General features: G+C 43.7%; 1 protein-coding gene across 1 annotated transcript in view; it reads right to left on the bottom strand.

Annotated features, from left to right (window-relative positions):
* Positions 1-366: 366 nt before the first annotated feature.
* MRPS6 (mitochondrial ribosomal protein S6) overlaps positions 367-19,626 on the bottom strand; it is a gene marked incomplete at its 5' end in the record, with an annotated part of 34,679 nt that continues 15,419 nt past the window's right edge. Inside the window, 2 exons of the mRNA XM_079705293.1 lie at positions 367-930; positions 16,796-16,935. Of these exons, the coding sequence (XP_079561419.1) occupies positions 741-930; positions 16,796-16,935 (330 nt within the window). The 3' untranslated portion in view covers positions 367-740. The remainder of the gene's footprint in view (positions 931-16,795; positions 16,936-19,626) is intronic.

Genomic DNA, 19,626 nt, shown 5'->3' with positions numbered 1-19,626 from the left:
GGAGCCCCGCCCACACACTGCCAACATTCTGGGCAGACTGGAGCTGTGAGGCCTCGGATGGGGCACAGTGCTGGGGGAGGTGACGAGGCAAAAGTTCTTTAAAATCACAGACTCTCACTCTGATCAAAAGTTACTCATAGGGCTTCCCTGGTGGCGCAGTGGTTGAGAGTCCGCCTGCCAATGCAGGGGACACGGGTTCGTGCCCTGGTCCGGGAAGATCCCACATGCCGCGGAGCGGCTGGGCCCGTGAGCCATGGCCGCTGAGCCTGAGCGTCTGGAGCCTGTGCTCTGCAACGGGAGAGGCCACAACAGTGAGAGGCCCGCGTACCGCAAAAAAAAAAAAAAAAAAAAAAGTTACTCATATAATACGATGGTCTTAACATTTTATTTTGCATGGTGGTATACAGTCTGAATGACTAGCGTGCAATCCAAGGTGGTTTTTATAATCTTTGCTATTCTAAGCGGCGTTAGTGCTGCTGTAGGGCAAAGCCCTCACTGACAAATTACATTCGTGAAACGCAATCGAGCAGGGAGCGCTGATGCCATGTATTACAAAGTGGCTCTAAGGAGGCCATTCCCCGACTTCTCACAGCAAAGGGGATCAAGAACTAAAAGTACCTTAGAAAAATCAAAGGGCACTGAAAGCACCCTCTTACATAAAGATCAAGCTGGTCAGTTATTAATCCATGGTGCTCAAAAGTGAGAGAATTAAATAGGAGGCTAAAATCTGGTGAATCTTCTCACTTCCTCTTCTTGGTGGAATACAGCTTTTCTTCAAGTGGGACTGGGACGATCCCTTCACACTCTTTCACTTCCTGGGTCAGAGGGTGTTTTACAATATTTGGTCTAACCACATCAATGTCTCGAGACAAATGCTCCATTATGCCTTCAACAGTTGTTGTCGGTGCATAAAAATCCACCAAGAAATACCTGCAATAAAATAAAAATTTGTGAATGTGCTGCATTCTGAAATACAGCAATCTCACTATTTTGGTCAATGTTTTCGTGTTACTCCTCTCCACATACAGACATCAACTACCTACAAACACACATACACCTCTTTATCAAAATAGAAACTGCCAGCTGACCAGCTAAACCAAAGTGTAGTAAGTACTATGGCTGACCTCCCTTTTCCTACGGCCTTTCCCATTACACTCCACTGAATTTTTCAAACCATTAGTTGATGCTTTTTGTGAAAACATCTATGAGTCTTCTAATTTTCCAAAGGATTTGACAAGTGACTTAACGCACCTAAGAGATACGGTAAGTATCAGCCATACTTCACAAACTAGAAAAAGGTTAAGAAAGGCCTGGGACTCATCTAAGACTATCCAGCACATTCAAGAACTGACAAAGAACAAAAGAAAACTACTTGAATCTTGGGTGGCAAGAAGAATTTAACATTCATCTACTCAGACCAGACGAATACGGACAGACATCTCATACAGCTCACTGGTCTTCAGTGTTAATAACTTTATCGGTAGTTGGCTGTATGCCGATGCAAAGGAATAAGCGTCTCTATTCCCTGCCCACCCCACCCGTGCTCTGTTGCAAAAGTTGAAGCCTCACTTGTACTGTTTGGTTTGGATGACGGTGTTAAAGGACAGTTTTCAGCGCAGTATTTCAGAATTCTACAATGTTCCAGCTGGTTCAGACGACCTTTGACACCACTTATTTGGTTCCAGCCACACTCTTCTCCTAAGCATATTCCCATCCTAGGTCTTTGCACTCTTTGTGCCTCTGCCAGAAATATTCTTCACCCTGGTTCCACACAGCTCATCCCTCACTTCCATCACGTCTTGTCCAAAAGTCACCTTGTCGGAGAGCCCTTCTGCCTCACCCACCCAGCCTCATCCCTCTTACCTCCCTTTCTTCATGCTTTATTTTTTTCCCCATAGCACTTTATCACCACTAACACAGTGTATATTTGTTTACAGTCTGTCTCACTCCACTGAAACATAACTGCCCTAGGAAGAAGGACTTTATTGCTCCATCCCCAGCACCTTGAGCATAGGCTAACGTACATCAGGTCCACAGTAAATATTTCACAGTGGTGTGTTGGCATGAAAGGTGGGATTCTCACAGAAAGCAGGAAAGACCAGATTAAAAATGAACAAATTCAGCAAGGAAGAACGTTATTAGAAAAAGTATGGCATTTTGTGTAATTCTACACAAGGAGAGGGTTCAAAACTCGTAAGAAAAATTCCCAACTTCCCATGTGACCATTCACAAGCCTAGTGGGAAAGTTATTCAAGTAAAAATAATTAAAAGTTAAAGCACAGAAAAATATATATCATGCAAAAACACTAACCAAAAGAGAGTTGAAGTGGCTACAGTAATATCAGACAAAGGAGACTTCTGAGCAAAAAAAATTATCAGGGGAAAAAAGAGAAAATACTTAACGATGGGTTCACCAAGAAGACATAAATCTCCTAAATGTGTGCGTACAGATAACGGAGCTACAACATACAGAAAGTAAAAACTAACAGAACTGAAAAGAGAAAGAGACAAATCCACAATTATAGGTGGAAACTTTTAACATTCCTCTCAGTAATCAACAGACCTAGTATAGAGAAAACCAGCAAGGTTACAGAAGAAGCAAACACCACCCTCAACCAACTGGATCTGACATTTATAGACCCCTCCACCCAACAACAGCAAGATACATATTGGTTCTCAAGGGCATACAAAACATTTACCAAGGACGACCATATTCTGGGCCATAAAATGAGTTTCAATACATCTAAAGGGATTCGAGTCATACAGAAAAATCTTGAGAAAATCCCCAAATACTTGGAAACTAAACATACATCTAAATAACCTATGGGTCAAAGAAGAAATCGAAAGGGAAATTACAAAATACTTTGAATTGAATGAAAATGAAAACAACACATCAAATTTGGAGAATGCCACTAAAGCAGTACTTAGCAGTAAACTTACAGCACTAAACATCTACGTAAGACTACAAGAAGGGCCTCAAATCAATGACCTCAGCTTCCACCTTAAGAAACTAGGAAGAGAAGAGCAAATTAAATGCAAAGTAAGACCAAAAAAGAAAATAATAAAAATCAGAGCAGAAATCCCTGAAGCAGGAAAAACAATAGAGAACATCAGTGAAACCAAATACTAGTTCACTGAGATCAATAAAACTGATACAATTCCAATCGGATTGATCAGTAAAAAGAGATAAGATACAAATTACCGATATTTCGGAATGAGAAAGGTGAAACGACTACAAAGTTTACAGATATTAAAAGAATGGTAAGGGAATATCATTTTAAAAAAACTTTTGCAATAAATTGACAACCTAACTGAAATTCCTTGAAAAATACAAACTATCAAAACTCACTCAAGAAGGAATAGATGACCTGATATCTATCAAAGAAATTAAATTTGTAGTTAAAAACCTTCCCACAAGGATAACTATAGGCACAAATGGCTTCACTGGCAAACTCTACCAAATGTTTAAGAAAAAAATAGCAATTCTGATATAAATTGGTCTGGAAAGTAGGACAATACTTTTAAACTTGTCCTATGAAGTCAGCATTACCCTGGTACCAAGACCAGACAAAGACACTAAAAGAAAAGAAAAAAACAGACCAACATCCCTCATAAACATAAATGAAAAGACTCTAAACAAAATTTTAGCAAATTGACTACTAAACTATATAAAAAGGACAATATATCCTGACCAAGTAGGATTTAGTCCAAGAATGCAAGACTGGCTTAACATTTCAAAATCACCATATAAATAAACTAAAAAAGAAAAACCATGTGATCATTCCAATAGATGCAAAAAACAGCATTTAGCAAAATCCCATATCCATTCCTGATAAAAACTCTCAGCAAGCTAGGGAAAGAAGGAACCTTCTACAACCTTATAAGAAGCATCTTTGAAAAACCTACAGCTAACATCATACTAACTGGTCAAAGTCTGAATGCTTTCCCCCTAAGAGAGGGAACAAACAAGAACGCCGACTCTCACTACTTCTATCTGACATTTTACTGAAGTGCCTTGCCAGTGCAATAAGGCAAGAAAAAAAGAAGCAAAAAACATCCAGGTTGATAAGGAAAAAGTAAAACTGTCTTTATTTGCAGATGTCACGAACGTGTATACAGAAAAATCTGAAGAAGCTTATGGAAAAGATACCAGACTGTAAGTTTAACAAGGTAGCAAGATACAAGATCAATAAACAAATCAACTGTATTTTATATACTAGCAACAAATAATCAGACCTTGAAATTAAATATTAAATATTTAGTGATAAATCTGACAGAAGATGTGCAAGACTTGTAAATTAAAACTATAAAACATTGCTGAAAGAAGTTAAAGAAAACATACATAAATGGAGAGGTATACCTTGTTCATGGGTAGGAAGATTCAACTTGTTTAGTTGCCTGTTTTCCCAAACTGACGTAAAGGGTCAAAAGAATCCCAGTCAGGGGCTTCCCTCGTGGCGCAGTAGTTGAGAGTCCGCCTGCCGATGCAGGGGGCGTGGGTTCGTGCCCCGGTCCGGGAGGATCCCACATGTCACAGAGCGGCTAGGCCTGTGAGCCATGGCTGCTGAGCCTGCACGTCCGGAGCCTATGCTCCACAATGGGAGAGGCCACAACAGTGAGAGGCCTGCATACCGCAAAAAAAAAAAAAAGAATCCCAGTCAAAATCCTAAGGCTTTTTTGTTAGAAATTGACAACTGATTCTTTTTTTTTTTTTTTTAGATGTTGTTGGTAGGAGTTTATTAATTAATTAATTTATTTTTGCTGTGTTGGGTTTTCGTTTCTGTGCGAGGGCTTTCGCTAGTTGTGGCAAGCAGGGGCCATTCTTCACCGCGGTGTGCAGGCCTCTCTTGTTGCGGAGCACAGGCTCCAGACGCACAGGCTCAGTAGTTGTGGCTCACGAGCGTAGTTGCTCCTCGGCATGTGGGATCCTCCCAGACCAGGGCTCGAACCCGTGTCCCCTGCATTGGCAGGCAGATTCTCAACCACTGCGCCACCAGGGAAGCCCTGACAACTGATTCTTAAGTTCATATGGAAATTCAAAAGACCAAGAACAGCCAAAACAACTTTGATAAAGAATGAAGTTGAAGGACTAACACTACCTGATTTCAAGACTTACTATAAAGCTATGGTAATCAAGACAGTATGGTATTTATATAAAGATAAACAAATAGATCAATAGAATAGAGAGTTCAGAAATAGATCTAAATGCACAACTGATTTGTGACAAAGATGCAAAGGCAATTCAGTAAAGAAAGGATAGTCCTTTCAACAAAAGGTGCTGGAACAATTTGATATCCATACGCAAAAAAAATGAGCTCTTTGATCCATGCTTGTACAATGTACAAAACTTAACTCAAACTAGAACACGAATCTAAACATAAAACACAAAGCTAGAAAACTAGAAGAAAACACAGGAGAAAATCCTTGTGACCTTGGGTTAAGCAAAGATTCCTTAGACATGACACCAAAAGCACAATCCATAAAAGAAATATTTGATATTTTAGACTTCATCAAAATTAACAACTGTTCTTTGAAAGATACTCTTAAGATAATAAGAAGACAAGCCATGCACTGGGACTTGCAAACTCATATTTGATAAAGGACTTATTTCTAGAATATTAAAAAGTCTCAAAGTTTAATTAAAAAACCAATTTTTAAAATGGACATAAAATTTGAAAAGGCATTTCACTGAAGATATACAATGGCGAAGAAGCATATGAAAAGATGCTTAATACCACTAGTCATTAGAGAAATGCAAACTAAACCCACAAAGAGTTACCTACCAGAATGGCTAAAAAATGACCATACCAAGTGTGGTGAGCATGTAGAGGAACTGACACTCTCATACACTGCTAGTGGGAATGCAAAATGATACAACCAACTTTGGAAACCAGTGTGGCAGTCTCTCAGAAAGTTAAACATACACCTGCCATTATGATCAAGCCATTCCATTCCTAGATTTACCCAAGAAAATTAAAGCATATGCCCACAGATCAACTTCTACATCGATGTTCAGAGCAGCTTTACTTGTAACAACCTGAAACTGGAAATAACACAAATATCCATTAACGTGTAAACTGATAAGCAAACTGTAGTATATCCATAAAATGGCATACTACTCAGCAATAAAAAAGAAAAAACTATTAATACATACCATTGATGAATCTCATAATAATTTCGCTGAGTAAAAGAAACTAGAGTAAAAAAGAGTACATACTGTCTGATTCTATCTAAATAAGATTTTAGAAAATATAAGCTAATCTACAGTGAAAGGAAGGAGATGAGATGGCGGATAAGTGGAAGGAAGGATCACAACAGGCAGGAGGAAACTTTAGGGGTGACCAATTTATCATCCTGATTGTGGTAATTTCATGGGTTTACATATGTGTGCAGTTTATTGTGTGTCATTTATACCTCTACAAAGCTGTTGATTTTAAAATGGTATGTAGAGGTTGAATGAGCAGGACTTGGTGAATGACTCAATACAGAGTGGTGGTGATGAGGAGTAACTACAGCTGATGAAGACGCCGAGGGTTTTTCAAGAAATGAAATAAAGGGCTTCTCTGGTGGCGCAAGTGGTTGAGGGTCTGCCTGCCGATGCAGGGGACATGGGTTTGTGCCCCGGTCCGGGACGATCCCATACGCCGCGGAGCGGCTAGGCCCATGGGCCATAGCCGCTGAGCCTGCGCGTCCGGAGCCTGTGCTCCACAACGGGAGAGGCCACAGCAGCGAGAGCCCTGTGTACCGCAAAAAAAAAAAAAAAAAAAAAAGAAATGAAATAAAAACGCCAATTCCTCCACGACCTGGCAAACTTCTTGATCACTGACTTGCACGTGTGCTCCATGATGAGACCACCATTTGGGCTTACTCTGAAAATTACATACCAACCTGGCCAAATCTTCCAAGGTTTAACTCTACTTGTTTATTTCTACTCCACAAAGCAGGCACTACCGTTGCAATCACCCAACGTAAGAACTGCTTATTTGTTCAATGGTTAATTATTGATTACTTACCTTGAGTAAGGCTCTGAATTAGAGCCTAAAAAATAAGTGTATGAAGTACCTAGGGGTAAGATGAGAATAAAGACACAGACCTACCAGAGCATGGACTTGAGGATATGGGGAGGGGGAAGGGTAAGCTGTGACAAAGTGAGAGAGTGGTATGGACATATATACACTACCAAACGTAAAATAGACAGCTAGTGGGAAGCAGCCACATAGCACAGGGAGATCAGCTCAGTGCTTTGTGACCACCTAGAGGGGTGGGATAGGGAGGGTGGGTGGGAGGGAGGGAGACGCAAGAGGGAAGAGATATGGGGACATATGTATATGTATAACTGATTCACTTTGTTATAAAGCAGAAACTAACACACCATTGTAAAGCAATTATACTCCAATAAAGATGTTAAAAAAAAATAAGTGTAATCGACCTTAAATTACCCTCTCCTTGCCAACCCCCAGCACTTTTGCCACTCCTCCACTTCCAATAACTATGGCCGCCTGGTGGCCAGGGCTGGGAACGCTCTCATTCAACATGGCCTCCAGCATCTCTCTTCCCTTTTTTATCCGTTTGTTCTTTCATCCAGTATACATCAAAATGTCTTGCCTAGCCACCATGGACAAGTTATGACCTCACCCTCTGTCTGTTAACACCCCACAATACTTCGTTCTATAGCAGCAGTTTTTCTTTAAACACATATACATCCTCTCTGAGCTCCTTCCTCTTTCCTTGCTTTTTCGTCTAGTTTCCCTAGAAGTGTCTTCCTCTTTTGCTTTACTCCACTTAAAGCCCTGATAGCCGGAGGTGGTGCACTGTGAAATGCCACCTATTACACAGGGTAATATATGGAGGGAAATGCTTAGCGAGGGCCCGACAGGCTCTGGGCACACAGCCACCCCGGCAGTTACCACTGCCAGCCCTGTAAATGCTCCACATCCCCTCCCTCCAGAGAGCACACAGGTGTCTCTTGCTCTAGTGAGTTAATAAGCCTGCCCCTCTTTACGGTCAAGTATTCAAGTTCCTCAGATGCCATATCTGGGGTTCAGCAAGCATTGTCTTCTTCCATTTTCCATCCTACTACACCACAGAGGTATTTTTGTGGGCTAGCCTCTGAGTCTAAACATATTCCTAAGAGAGAGTGTGCTTACGATAGCCAACAAGCAACTCATCTGCCCACAAATCAATTCTCGTGCAGTCTTCCTGAGCAGTATCCTCCATACACTGGCATTCACCAAATAATGCTAAGAAATAACCCAAAGCTTTTTGGATACCATTTTGTGATAAGGGTAAAAAGAATACCCAAGGATGGAAACTAGAGGCCAGATATTATTTCAGAAATGAAAAGGCAAGCGTCTTAGATAGAACTTTCTTTTAAACAGTTCCTGAGGAAGAGGAGGAGGAAGTGGAAGCTCCACTCCATGTGGCAACTCAGGAAGTGCAAGAGGAAGTGGTGCTGGGTGCTGGTGTGGGCCCAGCAGCCTTCTCCCCAGCAACAACTAGCAGTTTTCAAAGTGGTTTCCTACACATCATCTCCTTTGAATTTTATAATGATTAAGTCATTAGTTCAAGGTCACTCAGCTACTAAGTGGCCTCAGCCAGGACTCTAAGAGTACATCTTTTGACTCCAGGACATAAGAAGCCACAGAGAACTTTGGGATCACTGGGTTACAGAACCCCAGTGAATGGGGAGAGGACCGTGAAGACGGCGCAGTCCAACCCCTTCCGCTGCTTTCAAGGGAACTGATCTGCACCAGGTCACAAAGGGAGAGGCAGGATCCAGACTCCAGACCCCTCAGCTCCCACTCTGTCAACTACATCTCTTGCTAGCCAGCAACTGGCATTCTGCAGGTTTCTCAAGGATAAAGAAAAGCACTAGAAAAAGGTCTGCGAACCCTAAGCTTGGCTTCAGGAGGCTCTGTTACTACCCAAACCCCTCCAGCCTTTACCTTCTTTTAGCTACTCTGTCTTCCCTCTACCAGTCAGGACGCTCATCCAGCAACCAAACCCAAACAAAAGCACTGGCCAAGATGCAAATGGGTTAGTGCCCACAACCACAGCTGTGACAGTCACTTCATGCTTATCACACTGTTGATCTACGCCTGGGGCGCATGTGGGCAAGACTGCTTCTACTCCCATGCTCCTTATTGCACTGTGGAAATTTCCACAAAAAGAAAACACCACCAAGACAGAGAAGGGGCTAGGAGTGGCTCAGAGATGGGCAGATCTTACTGTATTCAGAGCTGAAAGCTAACCTTACATTCACAGTTAAAAGCTAACCTCTTGGGCTTCCCTGGTGGCACAGTGGTTAAGAATCCACCTACCAATGCAGGGGACACGGGTTTGAGCCCTGGTGCAGGAAGATCCCACATGCCGCTGAGCAACTAAGCCCACAACTACTGAGCCTGCGCTCTAGAGCCCACAAGCCACAACTACTGAGCCCGCAAGCCACAACTACTGAGCCCGCACACCGCAACTACTGAAGCCCGCACGCCTAGAGCCTGTGCTCCACAACGAGAAGCCACCGCAATTTGAAGCCCGCGCACCACAACGCCGAGTAGCCCCTGCTCGCTGCACCTAGAGAAAAGCCCGGGCGCAGCAACAAAGATCCAACGCAGCCAAAAATTAAATAAATAAAATAAAATAAATCAATTTAAAAAAATAACTAACCTCTTACCTCCACATCTCCCTCCCAGGGAACCAAGCTATCCCTCCCTCCCCACTGTGAGGGAAACAAGCAGGAGTCCAGGACAATCTCTATCTGCCTTAGCAGCCCAAGCACACAGGTCAATAGTCCTTTATGGCTTTCCCGAAACACAGCGATGCACTGACCAATTCTCGGTTACTGCCAGGATATATTCTTCTTCTCACTGATTTATCTTGGACAAACTTAACCAGTCAATGAACATCTACTGTGGGCAAACCTCAGGAGACTAAAAAGATGAGGTACACATGGCCTTGACCCACTGGAACATTGAGTTCAGCTGGGGAGAGAAGTCACAAGAGCCACAGTGCTAGCAGAAACCCAGGCTTCCAAGACCTGCACACATCTCCCAGTCCCGCAGGAGACTGGAAACGACGCGGCGGTCATGGACACCTGACTCCTAGCTACTGGGTTTTTCTTTTTTTTTTTTTGAATTTTTGAATTTCATTTTATTTTATTTTTTATACAGCAGGTTCTTGTTAGTTATCTATTTTATACATATTAGTGGGTTTTTCTAACCACAGGTGACCTAAGGAATGACAATGAGAAGTGAAGCCCAGAAACAGCCTACTTGGAGCTGCAGGTCTGGGCAGCTTCTGATGCCTGCAAGGATCCCTTTCCCATGACAGCACAGGTCCATAACAGACCTGTAAAAATAGGAATTAAGTTGACAAAACGACCTCGGAACTCCCTACATCCCACTGAAATCTGCCATGAGGAAGCCATTCTGAAATTCAGACGAGCTGCTGTTCAAAGGAAGGGGGCCAAAAGAGGGGCTCGGTGTCTCCGGAGGAATCTGCTCCACCTTTATCCCACAATGAGATAACAATGTTTGTTTCTTCCCCTAACCTAGCTACGCAGCATCAAAACACGAGACCAAACGTCCTAACACGTCTAACACGTAGACTCGTATCTCCATTCTCGGGATAAGTTCCTCACTCAAGGTAGTTTACAATTATGACTATAATTACAACTGCCTAGACATGCCCAAAAGCTGACATTCCAATAAGGGGAAAAAAAAAAAAAATCAAGTTCTCCAAAGAGCCAGTTTTCCATTCTCCACATTTACCCTAATCAGTGATTAAATCAATATATGAACCAATCATTTTGGAAAACTCCAGTTTAGCAATCTCAAATCTAATTACAGTCTACATTCCCAGCACCTTCAACCACAGGTTCAGTAGCACCAGTGAAATGGTTCTGCACACCAGGTAGCCAGGGTACGCACTGCTCTCGCCTTCAACGCAAAACCCGGTGGTGTTGACATTTCAAGGTGTATTGCCCCACATGTGGTTCTCATTATAGAATCCCTTCATCCGCAAGGTAGACAACAGCTTCTCTCTTTTCTACAGAAAAGCACTTGGATTTTAGGTGGCACCAACGCTGCAGAAGTAGAAGCAAGGAAATGATGGATACCGGCAAGGAGAGAAAGGACAAAAAAAGGTTTAGCACACTAGTGCATTTCTCATCACAGAGTCCCATGCTCAGAAGTTGGAGGAACGGGGAACCATCTCGTAGGCAGAACTGCCCCCGTGGTCTTGAAGGTGACAGTTAACCCCTTCTATATTTCTTAAGACACGCACTACAAAGCTCTCCACGACATGACTGAAAACCCCCAGAGATGTGAGAAGACCCAGAGAAAGGGCTTGCCCGGAACAGACTGAGCCCAGTGCCACCAAGCATACTCCATCCCCAGCTCAGCTTCACGAGGGAGCCAGCAGCCCTCAGCGTCCTTTCCGCCCTCCTCTCTAGGCAACAAGACCAGCAAACCACTCAGTGGCCTCCTGACACAAGACTCTGCGGACTGCCAGCCCTCACCCACCCGAGCGGCTTCTTGCAACGCGTCTAAACGCTAAAGGTTGTATTTGGTTTTTATTTCACTTCCGTCTTCACCCTACAGTTACAAGTGGTCCATAGAAAGTGCCTGCTTGAATGTGAGTTTTCTTTGTCTCTCTCAGTCACACACTCACTCACAGCCTCGCCCTCCCCCTCGCAGATGAGTGGAAATTTCCACTGAAGCGCTCAGTGGCTCCCCGTGAGTGGGGGTGGGGGAGGGAGAGGAGAGGGATTTGCAGCCAGGAAGCCTCTTCAAGCCTTTTGGAACATAGGAAACAGATCCGTTTGAATGCCAGTTCCTAGACTGTATCGGTTAAACCTTGCTGGATTCAGGCTTCACCGAAGCAGTGAATTATTCTCCTTAAAACCAAGACAGCCTCTGCATGGAAAAGCCCCATTCCTTTTTTAAAATCCGTTGGGTCTCATACATTTTAAAAACCACCAGACCTGCTGCAGAACTCTTACAAATCTTGGGACGCTGCCACTAAAAAGAAACCTCCAAGGCCACAGCATCCCTGCCCTGAAACTCCATCGTGAAGCACCTACACACAAGAATGGGGTCAGGATGCTGGCCTGGACTTGATGCTGGCAGGAAAGCATAAGAACATAGAAACGTTAGCTAACGGGAAAACTACAGAGGAGAATCAATCTCCTCTAGAGAGGGTGCCAGCACTCTTGGAGTTAGCTGCAGACACATTTGGAGAGCAAGTCAGTAAAATTCCACTGATTCTCCATAGAGCCAGTTATTTTTATCATTCTGCTTACCCGTAAACAGAAGGGCATCTTACATGTAGGCCAGCAGATCTTTGCTATAAGCACCTATTCACGTTTTAAACACATGAGCACAGACAAAGGAGGGACAGAACAGGCAAGAAAAACCTCCTTCACTACTTAAGAGTTCTCATAAACACACATTCTGAAGTCAGCCCAATCGCACTGCAGTGAAAGCAGAGGTGGTAAAAACAGTCAAAGCAATCTGGGGCATCCTTTTACAAACAGGCACAAGCCCATCGCTGCAATATAGACTACGGTTTCTTCTAAGGTTCCCTCTCCTGCACCAGAAATCCCTCTTAGTCTCAGTCCAGCCCCATCTAGTGGAAAGAGAGCCTTAAACCAGTCTGTGCAGCCCTGGAGGAAGATGCTGAGGCAGTTCTGGCAAAGGGTGACTGATACTATGATTCAGTAAAAACCTGCCCCTTCTGAGCAAGGGACTAAATGAGCACTTACTCCCTTCTGCCTGTGTAACACTGTCCCCTTTTAGACACCAAGGAATACAGAAAGAATTTTCCACAACAACAACCTTGCCTTTCCCAGAGAGTTGATGAGGGTACGAAGGTGAGCGTGTGAAAGCACAAAGGAAAGATAATCTGGGGGGGCCCCCAGGAGACCAAAGCAAATCCAGAGCTGAGAATAAATCCCAGCCCCTCTAAGACCATCCCACCCCACACCCCCACTCTACCCCCAGCTCCTAATCATGCTCCAGTGGTTTCCAGACGCTGCCTCGTGAAACAGGTGGTGAGTGAGGCCAGAAGCCTCCATCGGGAAAAACGGTCCGAAGACCCAAACTTCCCAACCATCCCAACCTGGCCCAAACAGCAACAGGGCATCCGGTCAACTCTTCCCTGTCCCTAGGGGACATAAATGACTCGTCCAATTCTATTGACCCTCAGAGATTATGAGTTTAAGTAAGTTTCTGTGGATCAGCCTGGGAACTTAACCATCAAGTTGTTCCAATGGGAAAATAGGTTCCCAGTTACAAACAATAAACTTACAGACAAATTCCTGGAATGTAACCTGTTCCCAAAGTCAGGACTGACTACGTAATATTTGGAATATAATGATTATTTTTTTTGGCATAAACTGGTAATAGACTTGATATAATAATAAACACCAGGTACCACTTTCACGGTACCACCTCCTCCTTTTGGAAAGCTTCCCAAATAACCCTAAAGTAGCACTATCTCTCCTACCTAAGCACTCTCTCAGTCCACTCTTCTTTCGGGCAGGCCTACTTGGCATGTGTGTAGCAGGGGTATGGATTTGGGGGAAGGAGGTGAGATGGGAGGCAATCACTCAACATGATGGAAGTAACTGCAAGAGAGATGCCTGGTTGTCAGCCTCGGTCAGAGGGACAGTTCTGTGCTGGGCCCCTGCGCTTACAGCCCCTTGGCTGGTGCCTAGGTTAGCCATATGCAGGCATGTCTTTGATTCAAGTGAAAACTCCTTGAGATCAAGAACCACAACGATCATAAGAACCATCCTGAGACCTAGGAATACCACTAGGATATACCATTTCTTGCCACAAAATGTAAAAGCAACAAACACTTAAAACCAACGGGACCACAATGCAATGTGGATTCATGGAGGGCATCTAGGGCTCACTCGTTAGCCAGCTAAAAAACTGGCTCTCAACATATCAACCTCAGGAGTCAAACCAGTGCCCCACCAAAATTACAGATACGTTTCATGGCCTCCAGGGCTGCTTGAAAAGAGCCAAAAACTTCTGAATGCTAATAAATGCATAACGCACAAGCCCACCTTGTTTCTTCTCAACCACTTCATAAAAATGAACCTGCCCAGCACCTAACACACCCTGGCACATAGTCTCCTTCGTACATGCTTGTAATGCCTTCTGTGGCTATGTCAGGGCACAAAAAGAACTTGACAAGTGAACAAAATGCCTATTACAAACGTCACTGGGGTTAGTGACTACGGGAGGACTGGCTGCAGCTAAGGGAATATCAGACTAAACTTAAGCTCCACAATGCAGCCACCTGACACGCCACTCAATTTTAAATCTCCAAACCAGGGAACTCCCAACTACACTAGTCCCTCGTCTCATTTACCAAAAGCCACTGTGAAGAACATTAGAGAGTGTTACAAAAACAAAAGTAACATGGTCAAGTAAAATTGACAAACCAGGGCATCTTATGGAAGGGCTTCTCACCATTTATACGCTAAGGTGTGTTGTGAATTTCCAGGATTAGATCATGCAAGTCTTCCCACATCGTTTTGTTTTTTTTTTTGGCCGCGCTGCGCGGTATGCGCGGCATGTGGGACCTTAGTGCCCCGACCAGGGATCAAACCCGCGCCCTCTGCAGCGGAAGCTCGGAGTCCTAACACTGGACTTCCAGGAAAGTCCCTTCCTTTCACTTTTTTTTTTTTTTTTTTTTAAGGCTTCCCACATCTGACTGATCACACACACCCTCCATTTTTGGTGGAGCATATCTGTATCACTAGCATTTCAGAGACCACACTTTGGAAAACACTACCTCAAGCAAGTAAATACCAGATACTGATTTATCCTCAGAAAAGCAAACTTAAAACATGAACCTCCCACATTGGGGCTAGGCACCACCTTTTTATGTTGATGTATAATAGACACAGTATGATATATTTTAAGGATGCTGCTTCTCCTTCTCTGAGGAGTCTGAAAGTAAAAAAACAAACAAACAGAAAAACCACCCAGAAGTAAGATCCTTAACTATAAATGAACTAAGTGACGGCAACACAGCCCTTGGTGGGGCACCGGCACCTTGTCAGGAATCTGGAATGTAGGTCTGGTGTTGTCAGCAGCTCTGGCTTGATTCCAGGTGAGCTCTTCCCAGATCTGAGTTTATTCTATCCATAAAGGAGAAAGAGTATCACCCTACCTCAGCACTGCACACAGAGGCCTGAAAACTAGATGAGTTAATGCGGCAGTTCTCAAAGCAGAGAACTGTGCTGGTCCTCACAGTAGCAGCAGCAGCGCTACCCACGCACTGTGAAGAATGCAAGTTCCAGGATGCTGGTCACACTAGCCCTCAACAAGGTCAAATCCTCTACTTGGAAAGGGAGCAGAAGAAAGTATTCCTCCTGTTCATCCCTGAAAGCACATAATGAGGAAACTGACTTCTCTCCCTGTTCAGTGCCTTCCATCACAGAACCCGGCTAATAACTCTTGGCCAAATTTTATATGCTTCTCTTAAAAAAAAAAAAAAAAAAAAAAAAAGGCAAAAGGATTCATAGCCTTGCTATTAAAACCAAACCCCTTTGTTTGGTTTAAGTTTAAAAAAAAATGTTATACACACAGTCCCCATCGTTTACTGTTGTTATGATTGTGGAGAGGAATAAGCCACCGAGCATTTCAGGTTGCCTAGCAACACCTCGGGCACACTCTTCAGAGGTGCTCCCAAGAAGCTGAACACTAGCACAAAACAAGGTGAAGCGATCAAAAGAAACGTGCAGTCTGTGCCACATCTCGGCAGAAGGTTTACAAGCAGTAAGAAAGCCTGGCATGAGGTGTGACTTTACTCGGGCCCATCACATGTAGCAAACCTGCACGAGGCTGTGCGCCCCACGTGACTAAAAGCAGCAGCATACAACACCCGGTACTGTCCGCAGAGCACATCTTCAGAGGTTATTTCACTTGACCACTGTGACAAAGTGGATGGGAGAACGACCACCTGAGTTCAGTATCCAAGGAAGCTAAGTGACTTGGTCTAGGCCACACAGCTGGGAGCCCCAGAAGGAGAATCAAGTCTTCTAGTCCTGGACTTTCCCTGCTATGCTAAAAACTGATTCCCGTCTCTCTATCACCTACTTCTAGGAAACCCAACAAAATAAGATTCTTCCTCCAAACCAGAAACCTTGGGCATAAGTTTAGAGAAGCGGCAAACCAACCCAACAAACTGACCTCGAAGAATTTCTACAAAGATAGGTATCACTATAAAATCAAATCCTTGACATGTCTGAGGAACTTGCTATATATACTATGTGAGAAAAAAGTCCCATTACAGAAAATTGTGATTAAAATTGGCTGGAATAGGTAAAACCATTTTCCTATTGGGGATTTTAGGCTCTGGTTATACACATTAGTAATAAGAAGTACATTTTGCTTGTTATCTGCAACCTTCATATTTACAAAGGATGCGCTGAGTAGGTGGACAACACATTGCTCAATGAGGTGTTTTAAAGGCGAAAGTTAAAGAAATACCAGGGGAAAACAGTGCTTAAGTTGACGAGAAAAGTTTGCCACAATCAAAAGCTTATAAATGTGTTCCTGCTGGCATGACCTCTTTGGGGGCTCTGATTAGCTTATTGTGGGTCAGCATAAATGCATCCCATCTGCAACACAACATTGCTGGGGCACGTACCTGCACGCCACCTGGCGCAGTGGGGATCTGACTATGAGCGTCTGATAACTCCTGAGATGAATTACACAGCGCTCCTTACGGAGCCCACCAAAGGCACGTGTCCAGTGATTCACGAAGGACTTACCCTCCCCTGGCGTGCTGCTGACTGTGGGCGGAGATCCTATAAGGAAGTGCACGCTCACCCAGGTTCTCCAAGTTCCTCACCACAGCCCCTCTGTCCATCAGGGTTTCTAGCGTACGCTTCAAAGCAGCAGCGGTCTCTGGCTGTTTTTTGTTTTTGTTTTTAAAAAGAAGAAAAAAAAATCAGAATTAATGTAAGAACTAGAATGATTACGTGTGGTCAGTTCCAATCATAACAGCTCTATTGGTAGGGGTCTTTGGGTAAAAGCAACAGAAACTACTTTTGGCTAACTTAAAGTTTAAAAAAAAAAAGAGAGAGAGAGAAAGACACATTTATCATAAGGATATGAGATAGCTCACAGATACGAAGGAAAATCTGAAGCAGCAGGCCTCGGAGAGTTCAGGGACCAGAGCAGCTCCAGGGATCTGGGAGGCAGGAACTAATGAGTGTTGTCTTCAGAGCACCTTGGCCAGGATGAATCAGCGCCAATCACTGTCAGTCCTTGTAGCCCATGATTCAAAATTCAAATTCCAGGGAAAGAGCATCCTCTTGGCAGGACACTTTGACCATCTCACCAAAACCATAGACAGCCAGTGGGAAAAGGGGTTGTCTCCCAAAGAAAAACTGAGAGATTGTAACCAAAAGGGAGAAAGGATGAGTAAGACCCAATCTCTGCCCGCATGGAGCTTACAATCTAATAAAGACATGAACTCAAAAACCCATGTAAGAAGACCAGAAGGCAGAACACTGGAAGTGACATAGGGACCAGAGAGCTCATGAAAAGAGAAAGCACATTCAGTTGGAAGAAGGGTTCCATTAAAGAAAACGGTCTCGAGGGGAGCCCTGGAAAATGACAACGGGAGATGCAAAGAACAAACAAACCAGGCATTGAGTAAAAGAGCAGAGACAAGAAAGTATTGAGGAAACAGCTAGGAGTCCCATCCGATGAAGTTCAGGACAAGGAGGACTGAGAAGTTAAGATTGTAGGTTGGGGGCCTCCCTGGTGGCGCAGTGGTTGAGAGTCCGCCTGCCGATGCAGGGGATACGGGTTCGTGCCCCGGTCTGGGAGGATCCCATATGCCGCGGAGCGGCTGGGCCCGTGAGCCATGGCTGCTGAGCCTGCGCATCCGGAGCCTGTGCTCCGCAACGGGAGAGGCCACAACAGTGAGAGGCCCGCGTACCACAAAAAAAATAAATAAATAAATAAATAAAAGATTGTAGGTTGGGTCCACGTATGTAAACAATCAATACCTGTTACTAAAAAACAAAATTGAAACAATATAAAATCCCATCATCCAGAGATAAAAGACTTTAAATATTTGGGTGAATTTCCTTCCAGATAGCCCTCTATGCACATGTATACATCAAAAACTTTTGGAAGAAAAGACACTTTATAGGGGTAGACTTGAGAAGACACAACTAACGGAATGTGGAAAATGAGGGAGAGGCGTGGCAAAAGAGGGGCACCAACCATGGTGGCTGGGAGAATGGGGTTATTACTAACAGCTAAAGGGAAATCTGGACGAGCTGGTTGGGGACACAGAAGATGACTCTGGTTTAGGACATGCTGAGTCTGAGATGCCCACAGTTCCTCCAGGCTGAGCTCTCAAGATGTAAACCTTAAGCTCAAAACAACAGGGCAGGCTAGAATTACACATTTAACAGTCATCTGCAGAGAAGGGCTATCTGAAACCCTGGGAGGAGTGAGAGCCCTGAGGGAGGGGGTGGGGTGAGAAGAAAAGAGACCAACAACAGAAGGTGGGGGGGCATGCAAACATCTGGGGGCTGACAAGAGGACTCAAAGTCAGAGAAGCAAACAGCAAAAGGAAAACCAGACCTGCCTTGTCACAGAAACTAAGGAAAGAGGCAGCCTCCAGAATGACAGGATGGAGATGAAGAAAAAGCCACAGCACGGTGACTGCACGGTCACTTAGCAAGACGGGGCTAAAAGCTAGATTGCAAAGGTAGAGATGACAGAAAGAGAAAGCTCTAGAGCCTGAGGGGCAAACAAATTTGAGTAAACTGTTTGAGGAGAGAGAAAACACAAGGAAGTTAGCAGTTAAAGGGGAATGAACCAGTCGAAGGATAAAATGTAGGATGTTTTAAACATCATCATCGATGGCCAACATGATTTGCTGCATAACTGCTACGTGATCAACACAGACCTAGTGTTTTATTGGTACATATTTAATCTTCACCACACACAAAAAAAGGGAGCCAAGAAGGTTGATAGATTTGGAAACTGGGCCTCTGAGAGATGTCATGACTTTGAGATGACATGGCAGTTAACAAGTGGAAGAGCCTGATGCAAAGAAAAGGAACACTGACAAAAGTCAAATCGGGGGAGGAGGCCAGAGGACACCTTGGCAAGGAAAAGAGTACTTCTCCTCAGACATAAGTGAAGAAATGCAAGCAGAGAAATCTTCAATGCAGGAGTGAACTTAAGAAAAGGCTACCTTCCAGTGGCTCATTTTGGATCAAATGAAAAGAAAACTGCAGAACAATTTTAAGTGCGCACTCTAGTAACTGAAGAAAATCCACTATATACCTGTATATTTTCTTTCTGACAAATACTGCTAAAATGCTGTGAATGCACTAAGTATTAGTTTAAGGTTTAGAAATAAAATTTCTATTTTTATTTCATATTGTAGCCCACTAGGGATTTTTTAAATTCCTACTGAAAATTATGTATATTTATATATTTAACCAGCCTTATGATAAACAGAAACTTCCTGAAAACAAAAATAAGGGCCAAAATCTCTTTGCATTAACACTAACTAGGTAAAAAGTCTATGGCAATTTCTCCTTACGATGGTAAACAAATACTTTTACAT

The sequence above is a fragment of the Hyperoodon ampullatus genome (genome assembly GCF_949752795.1).
Source record: "Hyperoodon ampullatus genome assembly, chromosome: 5".
NCBI lineage: Eukaryota > Metazoa > Chordata > Mammalia > Artiodactyla > Ziphiidae > Hyperoodon > Hyperoodon ampullatus.
This window is presented reverse-complemented; position numbering and strand designations above follow the sequence as displayed.